Here is a 26506-nt window from a genome sequence, read left to right on the forward strand (position 1 = left end):
TTGCAGTTTGTAATGTTCTTTTTTACTTTAGGTACAAGAAGGAATGCACCTTTTGATAACTGGTCCCAATGGTTGTGGGAAAAGTTCTCTCTTCAGGATTCTCAGTGGACTCTGGCCCGTGTATGAAGGTGTCCTCTATAAACCACCTCCCCAACACATGTTCTACATTCCACAAAGGTAGGCAACATTGTTTATATTACAAGAAACAATTTCCTTTTGCACTTTAATTATCTTTATTCCCTAAGCTCTTCAGTTTGTGATCTTTAAGCATGTTTTCATTGACAGGAGCTATTAAAGGAAATAAAAATTCAGTTTTAAAGAGGACAATACCAGTTCCAGGAAAATATCACTTTTGTTCATTTTTACAGCTTACTAGATATAATTAACACTCAAAGGCTACAGATGTTAGTCTCAAGGAATAGCAGGCTACTCCAAAGAATAATTAGATTGCCTTAGATGTAAGATTATCTCTTCTCACAGAAAAAAAAATAGTACTTGGAGTGTACTATTGTATACTTCATACATTGTAAAATTGTTCAGTTATATATAAAGAGCCTCTGAAAATAGTCTTATTACAATTATGCTATATGATTAATTAATGATTATAAAATACATTAATTAAAATATTTTACTTAAGAATAAGTGTAAAGTAAGTATAGAAATATTTAAAAGAAGCACTGTTTCTTCTGAAGTCTTTGGTCATCTTTCTCCATAAAAATTTAGAACTGTCTAAAAACAAAATTATACTTGAAAATATAGAATATTGATTGGATAAGAGAAAATGAAATTTGAAAAAGAGACACACCCTTATACTCATCTGACCCAGTAAATCTTCCATATGTCCTCACCCTGGGTTAGGTAGATAACATGGAGTACCCATATTACATTAAGAGGACTATTCTGTGGGAGCCAACAGAGCAGCTAGTACCAGAGCAAATATAAATGTCACATCAAGGATGGTGCTATCACATGTCTCTTTTGCTCCTTTTCCTTTGTGAGAAAATACTTGTACCATCCTGCCTACTAGTCTAAGTTTTAGACCATATGTTATAGTCAGGCACAAGGTTTTGTGGATTGTTTTTTCTTTAAAGTAAGACCTATGGTAGTAGCAGGAAGCTACCCGAGATGTAGAATGATAAAGAACTGCAATTGGAAGTAAGAAAATATTGGGTGTATGCAGTATCATAGATATTCATGTTTAGCACAAAATAGATACCGCTTTGTGACACCAGAAGTATTTTCTCTTTCTGTCTATACTTTAAAGTTGTTTGGGAAACCTTCTAAAGCTAAAAGTTAAATTTTACTCCCAAAGTTTAAGTTTCAGGCATTAATGTGTTAAGTAGACTGATTTTAACTTTTTTTTATTTGAGGAAAATATTATATCACAGAATTCTGCTCTCAATGCAAATAAAATTATGTACATATCTTACATTTTAAGCTATTCTAGATTTCATATATAATTTGAAAGATCCAGTTCTTGAATGTAACTATGATCTGAGCAATGTTAAACGGTTCAAAGACATAATTCAGAAAACTCATCCTTCAGAAATGAAGGAGAAATAAAGACTTTCCCAGACAAAAACTGAGAGAATTTGTTACCACTAGTCTTGCCTTACAAGAATGCTAAAAGGTATTCTTAGAACTGAAATGAAAGAATGCCAATTAGTAACACAGAAATATACAACACAATGGTAAAGATAAACATATAGTCAATTCAGACTACTCTAACACTGTAATATGATGATGTGTTAACTACTTAACTATTAGTATAAAGGTTAATAAACAAGAGTATTAAAATAACTATAGCTAGTATAATTTGTTAATAAATACATAATACATAAATAAATAAATTGGCACATTAAAAACATAAAAGGGAATAATAGGGTAGAAATGTTTGTATGCATTCAAAGTTAAAGTGTTATTATAAAACAGGCTGTTGTGTTCTATGTAAGCCTCATGGGAACCAGAAATCAAAGACATATAGTAGATTCATAATAGATAAAGAGAAAGGAATCATAACACACCACTGCAGAAAATCACCAATTTACAAAGCAAGGCTGCAAAGAAGAAGAAAGGAACTAAAGAGCCAAAAAATAATGAGATGACATTAGTAATTCCTTAACTGCAATACTGTAAATATAAGTGGACTGAATTCTTCAAACAAAAGGCTAGAGTGGCCGGATGGATTTTTTAAAAAGCAAGAACCAACTATATGCTGCCTATAAGAGATTTACTTCAGTTTTAAGGAGACACATAGACCGAAAGTAAAGGCATGCAAAAGGACATTCTATGCTAATGGAAATCAAAGGAAAGCAGGAACAGCTATATTTATATCATTAAAAATAGACTTTAAGCCAAAAATTGTAACAAGAGACAAATGAAATCATTATATCATGATACTGGGATCAATTCATCAAGAATATTTAACAATTGTAACATATATGGACTCAATATTAAAACACCTGAATATATTAAGCAAATACTAACATATCTGAAGGAAGATTGACAAGAATACAATAATAGTTGGGGACTTCAGTACCCCACTTTCAGCAGCAGATACATCCTTCCAACAGAAAATCAACAAGGAAGCATTGGAGTTGAACCACGCTTTAGACAGAATGAACCTAATAGACATATACAGACACTTCATCCAACAGCAGCAGAATACACATTTTTCACAGGTACACATGAACTATTCTCTAGGAAGATCACATGATAGGACACAAAACAAGTCTTAGCAAATTAAAGATTGAAATGATACCAAGTACTTTTCCCATCACAATTGTATGAAACTAGAAATAAGTAACAGGAGAAAAACTGGAAATTTTACTGATATGGGGAAATTTAACAACATGCCCCTGAGCAACCAATAGGACAAAGAAGAAATGAAGAGTGAAATAAAAAATATCTTGAAATAAATGAAAATACAAACACAACAAACCAAAACCATGGGAAGCTAAAATAGCAGTTCTAAGAATGCCATGTAAAGCAAAAAATACCTACATTAACAAAAAAAGTAGTATCTCAGACCTAACCTTACACCTCAAAGAACTAGAAAAAGAAAAGCAAATGAAGTCCAAAGTTAGCAGGAAGGAGGAAATAACAAATATTGGAGTAGAAATAGATGACATAGAAACCAGAAAAAATAGAAAATATCGACAAAATTAAGAATGATTGTTTAAAAAGATAAACAATATTGTTTAAGTCAAAACATAAAGGTGACATATCTGCAGAAAAAAATAATCATATTCAAGTTTTTACATTTTTTTACATCTTGCCTTCAGGTTTGCAAAGGATAAATACACAAATACATACTTAAATGTGCTTTTTTGCATCTTTAAAGAATAACAGTATTTTCCACTGCAAAAAAATAAAAATAATTAAATTAAATCAAAAAATAAAAATGGGCAGAGGAACTAAGAGACATTTTTTTTCCAAAGAAGATACACAAATAGCCAACAGGTATATGAAAAGGTGCTTAACATCACTAGTCATCAGCAAAATGCACATCAAAACTATAATGACATATCATCTCACACCTATTAGAATGACTATCAACAGAAAAGACAAGGAATATGAAGTGTTGGCAAGGATGAAGAAAAAGGGAAACCTTTGTGCACTTTTGATGGAAATGTAAATTAGTGTAGCTGCTATAGAAAACAGTATGGAGGTTCTTCAAAAATTTAAAAATAGAATTACGATAAGACCCAGCAATCCAACGTCTGAGTATTTATCCAAAGAAAATGAAAACAGGATCTTCGAGAGATATCTGTACTCCCATGTTTATTGCAGCATTATTCACAGTAGCCAAAAGAGAGAAAAAACCTCAGTGCCCGTCAACAGGTAAATGGAAAGAGAAGATGTGGTGTGTATACATACAATGGAATATTCTTCAGCCACAAGAAAGAAAGAAATCTTTCCATCTGTGACAACGTGATTGAAACTTGAGGGCATTGTGCTAGGTGAAATAAGTCAACAAAGACAAATGCTGTGTGACATTTATATTTGGCAACTAAAAAGCTAAACTTATAGAAACAGAATAAAATGGTGATTACGAGGGTCTGGAGAGTCGGGGAAAGAGGGAGATGTTGGTCAAGCATACCAACTTCCAGTTAGAAGATGAGTAAGTTCTGGGGATATAATGCACAGCATTGTGATTATAGTTGACAATAACATATTACATAGATCTACGTTATTAAGAGAGTATATTTTCAAGGTTCTTACCAGAAAAAATAATGGTAATCATGTGAGAAACCAGAGGTATCAATCAGTTCATTTTGTTATATGTGTTTCAAATCAGCACATTGTGTACCTTAAACTTACATGATGTTGTATGTCAGTTTTATCTTAATAAAACTGGAAACATAAATAAAACATACCACTGAAATGTACACTTAAAATGGTTAAGATGCATTATGTTATGTGAATGTAGTTTAAAGGTCGGGGTGGGAAGGGCAAGAAAGTGCATAAATCCAGTCTTTGTCCACAGAGAAGCCTAACTCTGTTATTTTGCAACAGACATAAATCACTGGGAAACTTTTTCTTAGTTATGAAATTTACTTTTGCCTAAGCAAAAGGTCAACTACAATTTAGTTAAGGAGAAAGATGAGAATGAAGAGTATTTTTGAAGGCTAAAAATGTTTCTTAATAATTACTGTTGAAAGTAATTTTATCTTGATTATATAGTTTTAGAAACATGACAATGTGTATTTATGTTTAAAATCTTTATGTTGCAGAAAAGCATAGAATTTAAATGTATATGTAAACTAAGTCTCTAAATGTAATATTTATTTCTTATATTTTAAGAGCTGCTGAATTTTTCAAGTATATTTGAAAATAATCTTATGTTTCTATTTTTTAAAAGGAAGCTAAAACCTATTTCAGAATATTTCTCAGTAACTAATTGTAAACATTGCTTCATAGGATATTCTCATTAATTAATATTATCTGATATTTTATTGGATTAATTTATAGCAATACAATATTGCTTTTAAAAAGTAGCTTAGAAGAAAAAAACTGTAAATTGAATATAAAATTGAGTCTTGGGTACCTACAGAATAAACTTCATAAGTCATAAGGAAACCTTTACAATAATTTCCGTTTTTACTTTTGTGATTGAAAGACTTTCTTGCAGAGAATAAATCTGTGTATGCAGCAATCAAATGTACATTAATTTTTACTTTCATTGGGGAAAAAGCAATGATATTTGTTCAAGTGCATTTCTAATACTGTCATGCAGTGTACAAAAGGAAAAAGTAAACTACTGAGGGAAAAAAAATTCTAATTAAGCATATTAGGCCACTTAACATTTTTCAAACCAAGTCTCTAGAGAATGCTGGTATGGCTCAGTTTAAAAGTTGGGAAACACGAACTCCTAAGAAATTATGAGATCATTTTAGCAATGTTAATAATGAGTCCCAGATAAAAGAATCTGGGCCTTAGTTCGAGAATACAAATAACAAGTTGTGGTAGATAAACTTGTTTCAAAACAGCTTTTTCTCTCATCTCATCTTCTCTAATATTGGATATGACAATTACTGGAATATTTCATAAGTTTGAGCAAAGAAATATTTCATGTAAAATATAGATTTAGCCATTCTAAATCTATGGTAAAATTCTTAGTCTCGTCAGACAACACTTTAAAAATATTTTGGTAATTTCAAGGCTGTTTGAGACTGAATTTCCTGAGCAATGTGAAAGTGATGATTAAAACTCATTGTTACACTCTTTCACAATGGGTTTGCTGCCAGTACACAGGTGTCGAGAAAACCAACACTAAATCAAAGCCAAAATGGGAAAAGAAAAGACTTACGTCAACATTGTCGTCATTGGACACGTAGATTCCGGCAAGTCTACCACTACTGACCATCTGATCTACAAATGTGGTGGGATTGACAAGAGAACCATCGAGACATTTGAGAAGGAGGCTGCTGCGATGGGGAGGGGCTCCTTCAAGTGTGCCTGGGTCTTGGATAAACTGAAAGCTGAACGTGAACATGGTATCACCATTGATATCTCCCTATGAAAATTCGAAACCAGCAAGTATTACATGACCGTCACTGATGCCCCAGGACACAGAGACTTTATCAAAAACATGATTACAGGTACATCTCAGGCTGATTGTGCTGTCCTGATTGTTAATGCTGGCATTGGTGAGTTCGAAGCAGGTGTCTCCAAGAATGGGCAGACCTATGAGCATGCCCTTCTGGCTTACACGCTGGATGTGAAACAGCTGATTTTTGGTGTTAACAAAATGGATTCTACTGAGCCTCCCTACAGCCAGAAAAGATACGAGGAAATTGTTTAAGAAGTCAGCACCTACATTAAGAAAATTGGCTACCACCATGACACCGTAGCATTTGTGCCAATTTCTGGTTGGAACGGCAACAACATGCTAGAGCCGAGTGCTAACATGCTTTGGTTCAAGGGATGGAAAGTCACCCGCAAAGATGGCAGTGCCAGTGGAACCACAGTGCTTGAAGCTCTGGATTGCATCCTGCCACCAACTCATCCAACTGACAAGCCCCTGCAGCTGCCCCTCCACGATGTCTACAAAATTGGTGGTACTGGTACTGTCCCTGTGGGCCGAGTGGAGACTGGTGTTCTCAAACCTGGCATGGTGGTCCCTTTGCTCCAGTCAGTGTTACAACTGAAGTCAAGTCTGTTGAAATGCACCACGAAGCTTTGAGTGAAGATCTTCCTGGGGACAATGTGGGCTTCAATGTCAGGAATGTGTCTGCCAAAGATATTCGTCATGGCAATGTGGCTGGTGGCAGCAAAAATGACCTACCAATGGAAGCAGCTGGCTTCCCAGCTCAGGTGATTATCCTCAACCATCCTGACCAAATCAGTGCTGGTTATGCACCTGTTCTGGATTGTCACACAGCTCATATTGCTTGCAAATTTGCTGAGCTGAAGGAGAAGACTCGTCATCGTTCTGGGAGAAAGCCGGAAGATGGCCCAAGGTTTTTGAAATCTGGTGATGCTGCCGTTGTTGATATGGTTCCTGGCAAGCCCATGTGTGTTGAAAGCTTCGCTGACTATACCCCTCTGGGCCGATTGGCCGTTCGTGACATGAGACAGACAGTTGCTGTTGGTGTCATCAAAGCAGTGGACAAGAAGGCAGCTGGAGCTGGCAAAGTCCCCAAGTCTGCCCAGAAAGCTCAGAAGGCTCAATGAGTATTATCCCCAACACCTCCCACCCCAGTCTTAATCGGTAGTGGAAGAACGGTCTCAGAACTGTTTGTCTCAACTGACCACTTAAGTTTAGTAATAAAGGACTGGTTAATGATTACAATGCATCATAAAACCTTCAGAAGGAAAGGAGAATGTTTTGTGGACCATTTGGTTTTTTGGTGTGTGGCATTTTTTAAGTTCTTAGTTTTTTAATCAGTACTTTTCAGTGGAAACAACTTGACCAAAATCTGTCACAGAATTTTGAGACCCATTAAAACAAAGTTTGATGAGGAAAAAAAAAACACCTCATTGTTACCTACTGACCCTCAGGAAAAGTCTTCCACTTGGATAAAGATCTTAAATTACTTTTATCATTTCTTGGTGCAGTCTCCATCTTCCTAACCACCTAAGGGTAGATTTATGATCTCCTGCTCTAACCCACTAATTCACTAGGTTATGACCCATTAGCACTTAATAATTCCCTGGTATGTCTCTGTTGTCTTCAGCCATTAAAACCTCAAAAGCCCAATCTTTTATTGAGTTGTTTAGTTCACCTCCTAACAAAATATTATTATATGCTAATGCTAATCAAATGAAAAAGTGAAACTTTTGGTAGAGGTGGGAGGAACAGAAAGTGAAGGAGAGAAAGGGAAGGAGGGACAGAAGAAAGAGGGGAGGGAGAGAGAGAGCTAGAATGAAAGGGACAGAGGGAAGAAAGGCAGAAGATAAAAGATGTTTACTCAACAAAAGGTAGCAAAATCTCTTATTCCTTTTACTACTCGTTAAAAAATCCTCCAGAGGATCTTTTGTGTACATTACATATCTCTCCTCGGCAACAAGTCTCCAGTTAGGCACCTACCCACAATGTAAGCATGTTCCCAAAGCCCTTCTCTCACTATCTTGGAAAAAAATATCTTGGGACCAAAATTTTAACCATGATCTTACTACTCAAATACTAACACTCAGACAACAAATCTGAAATAGATTCAGATTTCCCACAATTTTGTATGAAAAGGAAACTTGTACAAATTTCATTTATCTTTAACTTGAAGTATGAGAAGAAAAAGGTTAGGAAAGTAAAAGGATTGAATTATGGGTCAAATTAAATTTGACTAAATATTTTTTAAAAGAAAAAAGGAAGGAAAGAGAGGGAATAGAATAGGTAGGATCTTGTACTTCATATCTTGGGAAAAATTATTGAATTGTACTCTTTGTCAATATGCTACTCTTTTTTTTAATTTAATTTTAACCAGTATTTACTAAAGCACTGCTGTAAGATACTACAGAGGATAGCCAGTGAGCAAGACATATTTTCTCACAGTATGCGGTCCTTATATTGAATTTGGTTTTAAACAAAAACACACGAGTAACTTCACTAAAAGCCAAAACAAGTGCCTCAAAAAAGGCAAGAAATGTTACAGATGTTCAAAATGAGGAAAGAATATGAAAGAACAGTGTGTCATTTGACCTGGGTTTTGAAAGTTAGGATTTTAACATTTGTCATGAATTGGATGTCTCTCCAAAGTCTGAATAGATCAGAAATGCCACAGATTCAAGTAAGCACAAGTTATTAATTTTTGTTTTTTGTACATTTCTAAGCAGGGCTATCCTGTCCACTCTTCCTGTAATACACCAAGCAGAGAAAAGCAAATATTTATTACATATACCTCCATTAATATTATGTCATTCGTACATACTGGAAATAATAACATACATCCCCTGGCTCTTTAAGCATTGCTAAAGTGTTCTTTGAATTACTTTTTATTTTTATTTTATTTTTATTGATTTTAGAGAGAGAGAGATGAAAGGGGGGAAGAGAGAGAGATTTGTTGTTTCATTTATTCATAAATTCATTGATTGGTTCTTGTATGTGACCTGACCAGGGATCGAACCTGCAACCTTGGCATATTGGAACAATGCTCTAACCAAGTGAGCTATCCTGATGGGCTCTGAATTACTTTTTAACACTCTCTAGTGTTTTGGGAGTCTGCCATTTCCTGCCTTTCTACCTAAGGAGCTCATCTCCTCTTTTGGAGTAAATGACAGTCTGCCAATGAATCTTGAAAAACAAAAAAAAATGACAGGAACTTGCTCCTATAAGAGTCCTGTTTTTTCCTCTTTTGTCAGAAGATACTCTAAAATTATAAGTAACATTTTATTTACCAGCTCAAGATTTGTTTAGTAACTACTTCATTCACAGGGTAGTATATTTAAACTCCATGTTACTTAATCTTCTAGACAAAATGTAAATAATGCTTAATAAAGTAGTTATGAGTCACACTTTAATACATAATGCATCATAACCCTAAATTTGGTTGTAGATAGTAAGGAAAGCATAACTAATTAGTCTGTATAGCAAATTAAATATAGATAACTTTATTTCTGACTATCTTTTAATATATGAACAGTACATATTAATTATGCTCAGCATAAGTCATGCTGATAGAATATTTTAAATAATTAAATTGTAGTTCCAAGGGATTAGAGGCTTTAATACTTAGAGTTACCTAGCAGTTCAGAGCCAGGGTTACACTTCTCCAAATCTTTGAACACAAATCCTTTCTACTCACCACCTCCTTTTTTCAGATTAATAAAATAATTGTATTAGAAACATGTACCAGTCATTTTTAAAACCCCCAGTGTTAGACCTTAAATACTTTCTCAGACAATCATAATAATTAAAGCCTCTCTAGCATTGTTATTCCCCAAATTTATAGGGAATAACAAACTATCATTCTTTTATGGTTCGCATTCCCTTTCAAAAATTTCTGTTTTCTTCAACTGTGTTTCTTAGTAAGAAGGGCTTATGACATAAAAGTTTAGCTTTTAGAAGTGCCAGCATTGAATTGTTCTTTGATGGCATTTTTACTAATGCCTTTAATGATATAGTCTGTATATTTTTCAAATAAACTGAATTGATATTGATTTTTATTTTAAGAATCTTATGACCCCTGAGATAACTGATAGATCCTAGGACATCTTAAGCAAGGGCTGAGCATCTCTGGCCTATTACTTTTTTTAAAATATTAATTTACAATGTATCAAGCAATTACTGTGTGCTAGTAGCTATATTAAACATATTTATTTTTCTAAATATTTTATTTATTTTAGAGAGAGGGAAAGGGAGGGAGAGGAACATCGATGTGTGAGAGAAACATCAATCAGTTGCCTCTTGCAAACATGCCCCCAACCAGGGACCTGTCCCGCAACCCAGGCATGTGGCCTGACTGGGAACTGAACCAGAGACCCTTTGGTCTGCAGTGCTCAATCCACTGAGCCACATCAGCCAGGGCTAAACATATTACATGTTTCTAATTTTTTGTATGATAACCCATAAGGTTGGTGTTAGTACCCCTAGTTTATAGATGAAAAAACTTGAGAGACTGAAGTCATCCAGCTGATAAATGTTGCAACTAACAATTTAACTTAGGCATGTCTGACTCTAAAGGTACTTTGTCTTAGTTATTGCCTACAGCCATGGATGTATCTCTGAAAATTTACTATTCTCTGGCCTGACCTTTCAAGTGAATATCACTAGCTAAGGTTGTTGGCTTGGTATGCTTAAACTGTGCTAATATCGAGCTATTGTTTGGCAGCAGAGTTCTTTTAATGCTGTGTGTAGAAGGCAATCCAAGCCAATTTTAGCAGAATGTCTATCATAGCTACTTGGCTTTCATTCATTTATGTTAATGTGAAAGGAGATCTGTTCTTTTATAAAAGTGAAATTTTTAAAAATTTAAACTGTGTTCAAATCACTTTCAAATTAGAATATGTTCCCTATTCTTTCCTTTTCTTCTAAAACCAATTTTTCTATAAAATTTCAAAGGATTTCTCAAAAATATTCCCTTAATTTTAAATTAGAATTTTTTCAGAGATATCAAACAAGCAAATCTTAATTTTTACAAAGCGTCATGGCACAAAAAAATCATTATTTATGCTATATGTTGCCAAAAGAAGAGGCTCTTTGCAACACAGCAAAGATTGTTACAAGAATTCAGCAGAATGTACAGAACACTCAGGTAGCACCTAAAGTACCAACATACGCACAGCTGCACTGTATGTTAAGATGTACAGGTGTTAAATGTGTTTTGTAGATATTCAAAAATCTGAACATCCTTTTGACTTGTTTCTATATGAATGCTTTCCAAATCCAGGATTTGGACTATGTTTTATAACATCATTTAATCCACATATATAAAACCAGATAATGACTGTTAAAAATCCAGGAAGCACATGAGATCAGAGGGAGGTTAGAAGACCTAATTTGCCTCCTTTCTCCATGGAAGAGAGGATGCCCTCATAGTAAAAGTATTTTCAGCGAGACTCTTGCTTTTCTTTTTTGGTCTCAGATCTCAGATTAAAACAGGAGGAAGTGGCCCAGAAAAGGACCTAAGGAAGAATATGGAGGAATGTTAGTTAAATATCTTGACCATTTTTTCCCGGATCTCTGGCTTTTGGACTTTTTGATTCTTAATGAATTTCTAGGTGCCTGAACACACAGAGGGCCTCTGCAGACCAAGACTGTGTTTATTTAAGTAAGATGTAGGCTAGCCAGGCCGTTGCCACTGGAATGTTGGTCTGAAAGGGCCACTGGAATGAAAGAAGAATGTGATGTGGCTTCATCCAGGCCTACTCAGGGAGCCCCATACCTAATAGGTTACGTATACACTGGTCTTGCTCTCTCCAAATTAAGCAAATATGGGCCTCAAGAGTGGGAGTTGTCACTGGAAAAGACTTTTGCCTATGTTGTGTGTGAGCCTCTGTTGAACAGATCTTTTCGAATATAAGCTAGAAAGGGCATCTGCATGCCTCTTTATGCACTGGTGGTATCCTGCTAACTCTATAGTGTGCCTACTGGCATATTGTAACTGTCCAATGAACCTCTGATGCATAATTGAATAAATTAATGAATGAGTATCTCCACAGACTCTACTGCCAAATTAGTTTGGTGCTTGCACTAGATATGTCACACAGGCTCTTTAAGATGGGAATAAATATTTGTCATTTAACATTTTTTTAAAAGAAACTATGTTACTATGAAGAAGGTTCAGCAGTACTGCTATAGCAAATTCTCTTCTATTCTTTTGCTTTATGACTATTAGACTCAAAGCAAGTGAATAAATATCTTCAGGTAATTAGCTGACAGAATTTTAAATTATACATTTTGGTTTATCCTGTGTAGTAATTGTTACAGTTTAGTTCTTTAAAGTCTCTTAAAGGGATCTATAAATACAAACATAATGTCCTATACTTTTGTATGGCTTGGAAAAAATTTTTTTCATATGTAACTCTTCTATGGGCTAATTTTTAAAATAATAATGGAAAAAAATCTTGCATTGCATCTAAAAGTTTTTATTATTAGGGTAAGCCACATGGAAGTATAATTTGTGGAAATCAATAGGGCAAGTGTAATGTCAGTAATTACATACAGTAATTTAATATAATGATAAATACTCAACAAAGTTGACTTAAATAATGTACATTTTATTAGCTTGTTGATACTTTGATTATTCCATGAACATTATTTTTATTACTTGGAAATGAACACAGTTCCTGCTCTTAAGAGGATGTGCACACCTCGGCTTTGGCACCTAGAAATATTTTATCCTAGTAATATAACTTCAGTAGTAAGTAACTATCTCTTTTCAGGTGAGCATTTCTTCTTTTTGCTACATATTTACTTTAAGAATATTAGGAATGAATTATGAATTAAGGGCTCAAATCTTGTTTTTGCTGTTCATAAAAAAAACTTTGATGACATGATTGGTCCAGCGTGTACATTTATATGAATTGCTAGATCTATGGCTTTCAGGTTGCTAACTTCTTATTACCATGGCAACATAGCAGTTCTTAGCTGTACCTTATTCATAAACTTAATACCTGCATTAAACATAGTTAAATTGCAGTGAAACTTTTATCAGTATTATTCACAATTAAAATCTAGATGACTACAAAATATTTAGTATTTTGCATGATCATACTAGAGACTCCAAGCACAAAGAGTTAACATTTCTCCATGCTTTCTTCTTTTCATTTTTGTCCCTGTCAAATAGAAAAATAGAGAATAATATAAAACTATGTGAATATAAACCCTAATAAGTGTTAATATATTTTACCAAAATAATCATAAATTGCCAATACTTAAATAGACAAAAAAAATGGGTAGTATGATACATATTATAAAAGTACCCTGAGACATTTGTAATAACTTTAAAAAGCCATAATCACTGGACATGGGTTTGATCTTAAATAATTTTACTTTAATTTTAACATTACAATGAACAGTTTTAATTATAGATGCATTTGAAGGAATTTTAGATTACAAAGAAAAACAACTATGATAATTGTTTAAATAATAATAATTATTTAAATTATAATGGAACACCTCTAGGTTTAGTCCAATATTTTTCTCACAACAAACAGGTGATTCTGAATTTTACTTAGATAAAAGAAAAGTAGCTAGTCTTTCTCTTTTGAAAGCTACGAATTATAAGCAATCTACTTTTTGTTGTTGCTTATACTATGTATGTTGCATGATTCTCCTCCTCATGGTCCAGAACAAGTAAGTTAATAACTTTCTGACATGGTAATTGATCTACTTGAAATATTTAGAAGATAATTTGAATAGGTCTATATATCTAGAAAGGAAGGTTTAGTAAAGGGTACTTTCAGTGCTTATCAATTATGTATAACTTTGGTAGGACTAGAGAAACTTGAGCTAGCTTAAAATGTTAAATTCCAGGCCTTAGAGCTAGAAAAGGATCACATGCAAACTACTCATATAAATACTGGATATAGGGTCCTCCATTTCCTTGTGCAAAAGTCAAATAGATTCTTGATATAGCCTTTCTAGAGGATTCTGTGGTAACTTCAACTTCATAATAATATTTTTTAAGATTATACTCGTTTTTTAATTGTTGTTTTAGTACAGTTGTCTCCATTTCCCCAACACCACTCCCCTGACCCCACCAACGCCCACCTCCCACCCTCAATCCCACCCCCTTTGGCTTTGTCCATGGGTCCCTTATACAAGTTCGTTGATGACCCTGCCCATTCTTTCCCCCATTAACTCCTTTCCCCCTCCCCTCTAGTTACTGTCAGTTTGTTCTTTATTTCATTGTTTCTTGGTTATATTTTGCTCACTTGTTTGTTTTTTTTATTAGCTTCCACTTACAGGTGAGATCATATGATATTTGTCTTTCAACCCCTGGCTTATTTCACTTAGCATAATGCTCTCCAGTTCTGTCCATGCTGTTGTGAAGGGTAGGAGCTCCTTCTTTCTTTCTGCTGCATGGTATTCCATTGTGTAAATGTAACATAGTTTTTTGATCCACTCATTTACTGATGGGTGCTTAAGTTGCTTCCAGCACTTGGCTATTGTAAGTTGTGCTGCTATGAACATTGGGGTGCATAGGTTCTTTTGAATTGGTGTTTCAGGGTTCTTAGGGTATAGTCCCAGCAGTGGAATTGCCAGATCAAAAGACAGTTCCATTTTTAGTTTTTTGAGGAAATTCCATAGAGTACCCTTAGTTACTGTGTACCTCATTAAACATACAGCTAATATGCTGTTTTTACCATTTCACATTATATAATACAATAATTGAGAGAAATATGGAACTTTAATAGAGCAATATTTATTGTCCTTATTGAATATATAATTTTATAATATATTTTTGTACAATTTTATCAGCCTTCCCTTCACATAAATTTTCTTCTTTTTCCCCATTTATGGTTTCTTTTTCTTTCTTTCTTTTTATTTTAGTTGTTCAACTACCTTTGTCTCCATTTTCCCACCACCACTTTCCCCTGCCCCACACACCCTCACCTCCCACCCTCAATTTTTCCCCACTTTGGCTTTGTCCATGGGTCTTTTATACATGTTCCTTGATTTGACCCTTCCCCTTCCTTTCCCTCTTACCCCTCTCTCACCTTTCCTCTCATTACTGTCGGTTTGTTTTTTCTTTCAATGTTGCTGGTTATATTTTCCTTCCTTGTTTGTTTTGTTGATTAAGTTCCACTTAAAGATGAGATCATATGGTATTTGTCTTTCACCCCCTGGCTTATTTCACTTAGCATAATGCTCTCCAGTTCCATCCATGCTGTCTTGAAGGGTAGTAACTCTTTCTTCCTTTCTGCCCTGTAGTATTCCATTGTGTAAATGTATCATAGTTGTTTTTTTAATCTCAGACATTCCAAGCAGCATATTTCACCAATATGTCCCCTAGAGCAAGGGACATAAAGGAAAGAATAAACAAATTGGACTTCATCCAAATAAGAAGCTTCTGTACAACTAAAGAAAACATCAGCAAAATAAAAAGAAAACCAACCATATGGGAAAATATATTTGGAATGATATCCAGACAAGGTTTTGATCTCCAAAATATGTAAAGAACTAATATGATTCTACTCCAGGAAGACAAACAATCCTATTAAAAAATGGGTAAAGGACCTGAACAGACACTTCTCCAAGGAGGACATACACAGGGCCCAGAGACATATGACAGGATGCTCAGCATCATTAGCCATCAGAGAAATGCAGATCAAAACCACAAAGAGGTACCACCTCACACCGGTCAGAATGGCCATTATAAACAGATCCACAAACAACAGGTGCTGGCGAGGCTGTGGAGAAAAGGGAACCCTAGTCCACTGTTGGTGGGAATGCAGACTGGTGCAGCCACTGTGGAAAGCAGTGTGAAATTTCCTCAAAAATTTAAAAATGGAACTACCTTTTGACCCAGCGATTCTACTGCTGGGATTATACCCTAAGAATCAAGAAACACCAATTCAAAAGTACCTATACACCCCAGAACAATTTACAATAGCTAAGTGCTGGAAGCAACCTAAAGTACCCATCCATAAATGAGTGGATCACATAAATTTCCAAAGTAGCAATTTTCATGTTCTAGTAAATCATTTTGAATAACAGTGGTTCAAGTAACAAATTATATGGACACATTTGCAGATCTTAATCTAGCATCATAAAATGTTTATGGTTTGACATTTTATTTAAATCTCATCCTGATTGTATTTTTTAAAACCTTAGTAGTTAAAACTATGTTTCTTTTTTGTTTTGACTTTTTTATTTCAAGATTGCATATTCAAAGCACTATTAGACGTATAAATTCAATTAAAAAATTAGCATTGCAGAACAGAATTATTTTGCTTTTCTTTATAATTAAGAACCCTTATTAGATAAATTGCCATATTTGTTCATCAAAGAGGATTGACATATTTCAAAAAGTATAAGGAAATCTTAAATAATATTAAATCATCCATTTAAAGAAATGATAAAGTTTTGCTCTTCTAAATTCCTCTTACAAAGAAAGCATATTGATACCTTTGAGGTCCCATAAATTGCTCCAGTGAATTAAGTGGTGCTCCAGTTAATTAGAAAAAGTACTTATGGTTAAACTTGAGGTGTTTCCTTGAGTGTTTAACAGAATAGAATCTCTAAAATCTATATAATTAGGTACTTATTAATCATGTTGAGAAAAGAAAAAGTTACAATAGTATATAAAACTATAAGTTTCTTAGCTGGCTAAATAGAAATTCTTTACATCCTTTTTAAGATGTTGCTTTTTCACATAGGTAAACTTAAACCTAAGTAGAAATAGGGGGGTTTTTTGCTTCAATAACAGTTTAATGAATGCCTACTATGTGTTCTGACTACATTGTTTTATCTGATCCTTATAACATGCAATAAAGTAAGTTACTTTACAAATTAGGTACCTTTAGCTCAGATTTTGGTTACATTGCTAGTAAATGGTGAGTTCAGCATTCCAGCCCAAAACCATCTCCCCAAAGCCCATTATCACAACCATGGTTCTGTGCCATGTTCCCTGAAATGTAGATATAAAATGTGATGTCATCAAATACTGCCAGTTAATCAAGCCTGTGATAAAACCCTGTAGAATCACTTGTGAAATGAATGTTCAGATGTATTGTAATCATTATAGTCTCAGTTATGTATTATGTCATGGCTGTCCTGTGGATCAAATTATATCTGGGGCTTATGGTAAGGTAATAGACTATCTGTGCTTCTGATTTATATTAAATTAGGACTGGCATCACGTTGGAATTAGCAAAAGTATTGCCTATTAAGGTTTCTCGTATTTCTTTTTCTAAAGAGTGTCAGTGTACTAACTAAAAACTGTTCATTGGCCCTGGTGGCCAATTTTTACTTTATACTGCTATCGCTATTATTTATACTATTATCGTTAATTTAAGATATTGTCACATTATTTAAATGCTTAAGATGATGTAAATAAACAAATAACTGTGTGTCCTCATTGTATTTAAAAAAATAAATGCTTAGACTGGAGAGGGAAGGATGGAAAAGAGGGCATGAAGGGAAGACATAGGGTATTGTAGAAGAAATGTGACCAGAAATTGTGTACCCACTTTGGAAAACTGTCAGGCAATTCTGCAAAAAGCTATCACATGCCCCTGTAAGTTGACTCCTATGTGTACTTCTACTATTAATACTAGCCAAATAGTGGAAATAACTGAAATATCTATCAGTGGATGAATGGATTAATAAAATGTGGCATATCCATACGAAGGACTATTATTCAGCCATAAAAGGAGTGAAATACTGTTACAAGATACACTATGTGTTAACCTGAAAATATAACATAAGAAAAGACAATCACAGAAGACCACATATTATGTAATACCATACATATTAAGTGTCCAGAATAGGCAATCCATGAAGACAGAAAGTACATTAGTGGTTGCCAGGGAGTAGGAAAGAACGGGGAGGGTCTGCTATTGAGAATGGAGTTTCTTTTTGGGGTGAAAACTATTTTACCATTATACAATGGTGATGGTTGCATGAGTTTGTGAATCTACTAAAAGTCACTGAATTGTACAGTTTAAAAGGGTAAATTTTATTATGTGTGAATTGTATTTCAATTATACATATGTACATTCTTATAACATTTTTCAGTTGGTCTTTATAAATATAAGGAACCTGTGGTCATATTTTTTAAAATAGAGATATATTTTTATTTTTATATATTAGTTCAATTTGTTACAAAAATAACCTGTGCTGTTTATTCTTCAACTAAATCATTTGCATATTATGGGAAATAGGTAACAATTGGTCTACAAAACACATTTTGTAATGTTGCAAGTCTTCAATTCTTTCTCTCTCTCTCTCTCCCCCCCCATATACACACACACTTTTTTTCTATTCAGTAATCATAAATCTTCACTCTTAACTACTTCAGGGTATATTTTCAAAAAACAGAAATAGTCTCTAACATTACTATAATACAAAGAGCAAATTTGTGAAAAATAACATTGCTGTAATATTATCTAAACATACTTTTGTTTGTTTGCAAACTGACCCTCTGCACAGAGGTCAAGGAGAAATGGGAAGAAGAGGCAGACCATTCCAGATTGGTAGGCTGCTGTTTTAATAAGCAAGGAATTTACACACCAGTATTGTCTTGGGCAGCCATATGATGAGCAGACCACTGCCTTTCCCAACAGAATCCTAAGAGTTTATGTCTAGGTCTTAACTGGGCTCAGTCATGTATCCCATCCAGATAGGCTCAACAACACATTGTTCTCTCAAGGCCATGTCCTTGAAGAGAGCTCCAGCTGGGATCCATGGGCCGAGCTGTCAGTCATTTCAAGAGCAACAGAGGGAGTGAGGAGCCTTGGATTTGCTCAGGTGTGGCTCACAGGTCAACTAGTGGTCATGTCGTCCAGATGACCTCTTCTAGCCACCTTCCATATTCAAATTTTGCCAATTCTCATAACACAATTCTTTATAATAACTTGTTTTTCTTGAATCAGCATCATACATTGCATTTTGAGTTGCCACGTCATTTCAGTTTCTTTTAGTCTGAAAGTATTCCTCAACCTTTCTTTGTTTTTTATGACATTAACAATTGTAAGAAGGCAGGACTGTTGTTGTTTAAGAAAGTCCCTCAACCTACGTTTTTCTAAGTTTCCTCATGATTTGATTTAGGTTACACATCTTTTTGCACAAATACTAACTGTATTAGTTCCCAAGATCTGCTGTAACCAAAAACTTGGTGTACTTTTGCAAATAGAAGCAAACCTTTCCTGTGTTTTCTTTTGTAAATATAAGCAGATAAATATGCATTTTCTTATTTTGCTTTTATTTTACATAAAAGTAGTGTACTGCAGTCATATGTACCTGCAGTTTCCACATCTGCGGCTTCAACCTGCCGTGGATCCAAAAAAATTTTTAAAGATGTTAGATTGTTATGTTGTTGCCTATGGGTGCTATGTCACTATGCTTGCATCTGTACTGAACATGTACAGACATTTTTCCTTGTAATTATTTCCTAAACGACACAGTATAACAAGTATTTACATAGCATTTACATTGTAATGTTAAGAAGTAAAAGTAATCTGGAGATGATTTAAGGTATACAGGAGGTTGTGTAGGGTATATGCAAATACTATGCCATTTTATATAAAGGACTTACCCATCTGAGGATTTTGGTATCCACAGGGGTGCTGGAACCAATCCCCTGCAGACAGCAAAGACAACTGTATAGGTCAATGGTTCTCAGATAGGAATGGTTCTGTCCCCAAAGAACAATATCTGGAGAATTTTTTTGTCACTACAGTAGTGACAAAAAAACATCCTACAATGCACAGGATAGCCTTCAACAACAAAGAATTATGTAGTTCAATATATCCATAATGCCACTGTCGAGAAACCCTGCTATATTTCTACTTTTGCAGGATTTTTTTCAACTTAACAATATTTTATGGAAATTACCCTATATCAGTTCATAAGGATTTCTGCATCCTGTTTTATAACTATGTAGGGTAGGTATTATAGCTTACTCAATCAGTCCACTTTGTATGAGCATTTAGGTTGTTTCCAATATTTTGCAATTACAAATAATACTGCAATGGATAACCTTATGAACTTTTTGTTTTTGCTGCTGTTGGTATTTTTGGAAATATGTCTTTAGAGTAAATTCTTAGAAATGACTCAAAGGCCAAGTGATATATTGGTTTGCCAAATCCCTCCAAAGGGCTGTACCATTTTACACTTTCACCATTGTATGAGAGTACCTGTTTATCTGTAGACTGGAATGAGTTGTTAGGCTTTGACTCTCTGCCAATCAAGTATGAAACTTAGGGTAGTTTTAATTTGTATTTCTCTTATTATAAATGGTATTTTTAAAAAGTTTTTATTTGTTCACATTGCTGGGTCAAAATCCTAAATTTTTCAGTAAAAGTTTACATGAACATAACAGTGTATTATCTTCCCATACCAGAGAGAAAAGTATTGAGCACTAGGCAATAAATATAATCCTAGAAGTGTGGTATTTAAAGTCCACTGTGGAGTTTTCAGAACACCAGAATGTCACACTGACTAAACTGAAATGACTTTATACTAGGATTCTTGTGTGCTTGGTATTTTATAGGCCATACATGTCACTTGGAAGTCTTCGGGATCAAGTCATCTATCCTGATTCAGTGGATGACATGCATGATAAAGGTTATACAGACCGTGACCTGGAATGTATCCTCCACAATGTCCACCTCTATCACATAGTTCAAAGAGAAGGAGGTAACCTCCATCATTCTTTTTTTACTGCATTTCACTTTGATTTTTAAAAATAAATGGGTAAATTCTCTGTGGTTTAATTTGAATATATGCTATTATTGAAACATAAGCACACAAGGAAATATGCAGTCTACAGCTTTCACTACTTTTCCCTTGTTGACGTCCTCTTTTTCACTTGCGTTGTATTTCATGCAGCTCACTAGGCTTTTTATTAAGCCTGCTGCTGGCATTTTAAGACAGTTATTTTTTCTTTTTTTAAATTTTATTTATTTATTTTTTCAAATACATTTGTCTCTGCCTACCCCCCACCACTTTCCCTTGCCCCCTCCCTTCTTCCCTCCCTCAGCTCTTCCCCTTTGGTTTTGTCCATGAGTTCTTGCTATATGTTCCTTGACTTTCCCCTTCCCTTCCTTTTCCCCGCCCCCAGTCCTTCCTTCCCTCTTGTCTCTGTTGATTTCTTTTCCTTTCAGTGTTGCTGGTCTTATTTTCCTTGCATCTTTGTATTGTTGGTTAGGTTCCACTTATAGGTGAGGTCATATGGTATTTGTCTTTCGCCCCCTGGCTTATTTCACTTAGCATAATGCTCTCTAGTTCCATCCATGCTGTCGCGAAGTTTAGTAGTTCTTTTTTTTTTTTTCATATTTGAAGGTACAAGTGTCCTTGAGGCCATTGTTGATCTAGATACATGTAAAGTTTATGACAGAAATATTTTCTCTTCAAGTTCTTGGCTTACATTAAACTTAACAATTTGAAAGATAACTGTCATGGAACTTCTTTTTTGTTTTTAGACCCACAGTCTTACCAATACATTTTTTCTCTCTTAAGCTACATATAGAGAATTAGATAAAATATGGAAACTTCTGTATTGTGTTTTTTCAGCATATTTTTGAAAGAATAGAAATAATAACTGTACATTTAAAAGAGCTCTAAAAGAATTGCTTTAGAGGAGTCATCTTGTCAAATAACTTGATAACATATAATTTGATGGCCTAGAAAAACTACTGAAATAACAAGCTTGAATTCTAAGTTTAACTTTGCATGGATTTTATGTTCTATTCCTAACACTTTTACATTATCAGAAGGAGGAGGGTAGTATAGTGACTAAGCATATGAGCTTTGAAGTCAAAGTTCTATAATTAAATCTTAATTAGCTCTGTTCTCTGTATCTTCAACTGTAAAATGGGGATAAATATCTACCTTATAAGGATTCTAAAAAGATTAAATAAGACTGTGTAAAGCATTTAGAACAGCTAAATGCTGTTCTAAAGAATTAGTAGCTAATGGTACTATTACTAGTTGTAATATTGATGCTACAGTATTTTGCCTTTGTGCGATATTTGATATTTCACATAGAATTTTCACATATATTATTTCATTTGATCCTTACAAAAAGCAAATAAGACAGACAAGGGAGGTGTTATCATATTTTTAATGGGATTTGTAATAGCACTATTTTTGAATGCTACAAATATGGGAAGCAGGTTGTCTTTTTCTTTTTTTCATATGGTCAACTCCTTCCCAATTTTAAAACACTGTGCCACAATATATGCTGCCTGTTAATCTTGGGTAAATTATTTTGGATACGTTCGGTATCCAATAATCCAAATAGAAATGTTTGATACACATGGGGCATTTTTATTTTTTAGGAGTCATCAAGAAGTTCTAGAGCTGTTTGTAAGAGCATTCCAACCTTAAAAGTGTAATAGTAATTGTTGTGGTTATTGAGTGCTTACTCTGCAGAATGTAACATTAAGCAATTTACATTGTCAACTTATTTAATATTTATAACTTCCCAATGATGTGGGTTTTAATAACCTTCTTTTACTGATGAAATTTGGAAGCTTAATACATTCCCCAGGGGCCTATAGCAAGTGGTGAGCCAGGGATTCAGACATAGATCTTACTTGAAAGTCAATGTTCTACACTGTGCTATGACACTGTACTATGTTATCTCCTAGCTTCCCAGACACTAATAAGAATTGTTACATTGTTACACATCAAAAAATTCCAAGGACACACACTTTATTTGCTTAATTCTTAAAATATGAAATATGTTTTTAAGCAAAACAAGAAAGCACTTACATTTGCAAGGTCATCACTTACTTTAGAAGAAGCCTACTGAAGTTTCGTTTAGGATACCTCATGTTTTGCTAGAGTTGGAATTCAAAGTTATGTTTCATTCCATCAAAGAGGTTACAAAATGGAAAGCAGAAGTGTTAACAAATGGACATGAACTAAAGCAGTTTGTACATTTCTAGGAAGCAGGAAATCCATTGTCTTTTTAGCTGTCTTAGTCTCATTCAGTCAGCACATCAGAGGTAATAGTATGACTTAGAGTTCTGATTTAGGTGTTCTGAGGTTAAGCAGTAATGCTTACTAAAACTTTTGGGTTTAGTGAAACAAAGGCCATGATTTATTTTAATATGTAAAGCTAAAATTTCCTTTGACACAAATACTTTTCTCTTGTGTCTTCTCAAATGGAAGGGGGAATTATTTTTAAACCCAGAATATTTCTCCACCATGTAGAAATCTGAACCTATTTTTCAAATTCTCACTTATGTTTCATAAATGCTATAAAATTCAGTCATAAAGAAAAATGTTATTTCAACAGTTTTCACTAGATGCAAGAACTTCAAATCAGATGGCATTTTGAGATTTGTTTCCTAATATAAAATAACAAGGACATGTTTTTAAATAGATAAAAATTTCCTGGAAGGACAATGACACACAATTCTGCAGTTTGGTTTTTCATGTAAAATATATCCTAGATACATTTCTGTATTAGTAAGTACAGATCTGACCTATTTCTTTAAATGGTGCATTTGTTTTTTGAATAAATATCCAACTGAGTCCATAATTAACAGTTGTAAGAGATGGCATAAGTAAACTGTAAAAGCTTGAAGGTAGATAGACTTATAAATCAGAACTCTGATTATCTCGCTGTGCAAAATTAGACATGTCAATTTTTCCATGTGTTTCAGTTTAGTCATCCATAAAATGCAACTAACAATATATACCTCATATGGTTGTGGAACATATGGGGAAACTATACCATTTAAGTGGCACATGGGAACCATTTAAGTTAGTTCTTGTCTTACGCTGTGAAGACTTGTGATAGGCCTATGAAAATCTGTTGGTCTTTCCCCCAAAGCCTGCAAAATAAGTATAACTATACCACTCTTTAGAGATATTAAGAAACAAATTTTGTAAGTGTCAGGTTTTAGAATTCTTTGAGGATGACTTGTCATTAAAAGGAATTATTACCATTAAAAAATAACATAGCCAAAACAAAAGTTTATATATGAGGCTCTCTAGTTTATCCAAGCATATGTTCCATAAAATACCAGGATCTTTGTGTTAATAATTTAAACTTGTCCCAGTCCGTTGTCCAAAACTGTAAAAACTGTAACAATTAAACAAATGCTTTATTATATATATATATGTATATATATCTTTAATTTTTAAGGATGGGATGCTGTTATGGACTGGAAAGATGTCCTATCAGGAGGGGAAAAGCAAAGAATGGGCATGGCTCGCATGTTTTATCATAGGTAGGTATGCTATTCTCAGAAAATTACAATTTCATTGCTGTAACCAAAAAACTTTTGGACAAGATTCCGTGTCCTCATCTTTAATTTAAAAATATCTTACTGAAAAAAAGAACACTTAGACTTTACAGTTTAACATGTTTAAATTGTTTTTTTAATGGGACAGAAATTTCCAAGTCTTTTCTCTATTTCTTTTATGTTGACTGTTAGATGGCAAAATTAAATTTTTATGTATTCCAAGTTTGAAAGTAAGATTAGTATTAATTTTAAATTGAGAATGCCTAACCACTATCATACTGTTGTGAACACAGTAGCTATGCATCCTGAATTAAAATGTTAAATTCAAACTAAATTAACTTTTCAACTACTCAGTAACCTATTAAGTTTAATAGTGCTCTCCTCTTCAAAAATCAGAGACATAACCAATGGAAAAGGGTGCTGGTTAGCACAGGTCTTAGTGGACTCAGATAGAGAGGGATTCGGAGAATAATTTCTTGTGATAAAACTTTTTTCTTTGCAACAGGCTTTAGTTTCATAACCTTTGGAGGTGCAAGATACCAGGCACAGGACACTAGACAAAAAAGTAAAGCTATTCTGATTTATTCCTCTTGTCTGTCCTGGTCTTCTCTGAAAAAAAAATCTCAATCTCAATCTCTCTCTCTTTCTCCCTCTCCCCTTTTTTATTTTAGTCAATGAGAACCTGAGTTGTATGCAGAGCAGGTTATCAGAAAAATGTTACTCACTTTTAATACTTATGTCTTAGTCAAAAAAGACCAAAAGTGACATCCATGAATGCATGCATGGGCCACACGCTGGGGCAGATGCAATGCTCCTGAAGGAGCTGCAGTGGAAGCATTAATACTTTTGTGGGGAACTTTAAAAAACTGTTAAAAGAGCAAAAACATCAAGTAAGCCTTATTAAACACTTAGCACCTAGTAGGCCCTCGCTTAATAGCTAGCTGTCTATCAATTATTTAAAAAAAGAAAAACCTTTTATTGTAGAAAAACATCAAAACCTCAAAAAATAAGAGAAAATTTTAAGATGGACCCCATATTTTTATCATACTGATTCAATAAGTCAAACATTCTGCCACATGTAATTTATTTTTTTAAGCATTTTAAAGTGAATCCCAAATATTGTGACTTTTTTTTCCCTTATACTTTGACATCAATCTCTGAAATCTTAGGACATTTTCTTACATAATAACATACCATAATTGTACCTAATAAAGTTGACAATAATTATTTAAAGTCATTTAATACCTAGTTCATATTCAAAGTTTATCATTGAAAAAAGCACATAGCATTTAAACAAGTCCATTAAAATGTAATTATACATTCACTTCATAGAAGTAGAAAATTTAGATAAATAAAAAAAGAAAAACAACCTGTTATCTCATTAACTATAACACTTAAAATCTTGGAAGTGTTTCTTCTTAGTCTTGGTAAACAAAAGTTGATCATTATCTTGATTTTTTAATGTAACTATTTTCACAAAGTATATTAAAATTTATATCCCTCTTTTATGTGTATTATTATGTAATAGCTATGCAGTGTTTCTTAAAAAGTTTTATTGTAAATTTTTATGTACCTAATGTACACATCTTAAGTGTATAATTCAATGAATTTTGCTAAATATATAATACTTTATGTAACCAATACCACAGTTATGATAAAGAATTTCCCTATTGCCCTGGAAAGTCCCTCATTCCAATTTCCAGTTTAGTTCCCCCCATAGATGATTTGTTTTGATTTCTATCATCATAAATTAGTTCTTTCTGTTCTATAACTTCATATAATTTAAATCAGACAGTATGTATTAACTTCATGTCTAGCTGGAATTTTTAATGGGAAAAATTATTGTGTTAAAAGCATGGCATTTGTAATAATGTACATGGTTAGTGTAAGAATATAGCAAGCAAAAAAAACATGGACCAAAATTTGTTAACTTATAGAGTTTTCAGTGAAGTGTATTTTGTAATGCCCCTTTCTCAGATGCTGTGCTAAGATTCAGGTGTAAACTTTACAGTTTGACATTTATAACCAGCTGTTACCCACTATTATCACCCGGAGTATTTTTGAGCCCTGTCCATAAATACTCAGTAATATGATCTCCAGCATAGTTGGTGAAATGCAATATGATGGAATGCAAAATGTGACCACAAATTTCTCACTGCATCAGTTTGTTAATAAAATAAACTATGTAATAAAG

General features: G+C 33.8%; 1 protein-coding gene across 2 annotated transcripts in view; it reads left to right on the plus strand.

Moving 5' to 3' along the window:
• ABCD2 (ATP binding cassette subfamily D member 2) overlaps window positions 1-26506 on the plus strand; it is a 55590-nt gene that overhangs the window by 19150 nt on the left and 9934 nt on the right. The window contains exons 6-8 of one of the 2 annotated variants that reach the window (XM_054591246.1): window positions 32-177; window positions 20604-20749; window positions 24213-24297. In XM_054591246.1, coding sequence (XP_054447221.1) covers window positions 32-177; window positions 20604-20749; window positions 24213-24297 — 377 coding nt within the window. The remainder of the gene's footprint in view (window positions 1-31; window positions 178-20603; window positions 20750-24212; window positions 24298-26506) is intronic. The other variant, XM_054591247.1, reaches the window with a different exon arrangement.

The sequence above is a fragment of the Pteronotus mesoamericanus genome, unplaced genomic scaffold (genome assembly GCF_021234165.1).
Source record: "Pteronotus mesoamericanus isolate MK-2021 breed Mesoamerican mustached bat unplaced genomic scaffold, CSHL_Meso_final scaffold_21, whole genome shotgun sequence".
NCBI lineage: Eukaryota > Metazoa > Chordata > Mammalia > Chiroptera > Mormoopidae > Pteronotus > Pteronotus mesoamericanus.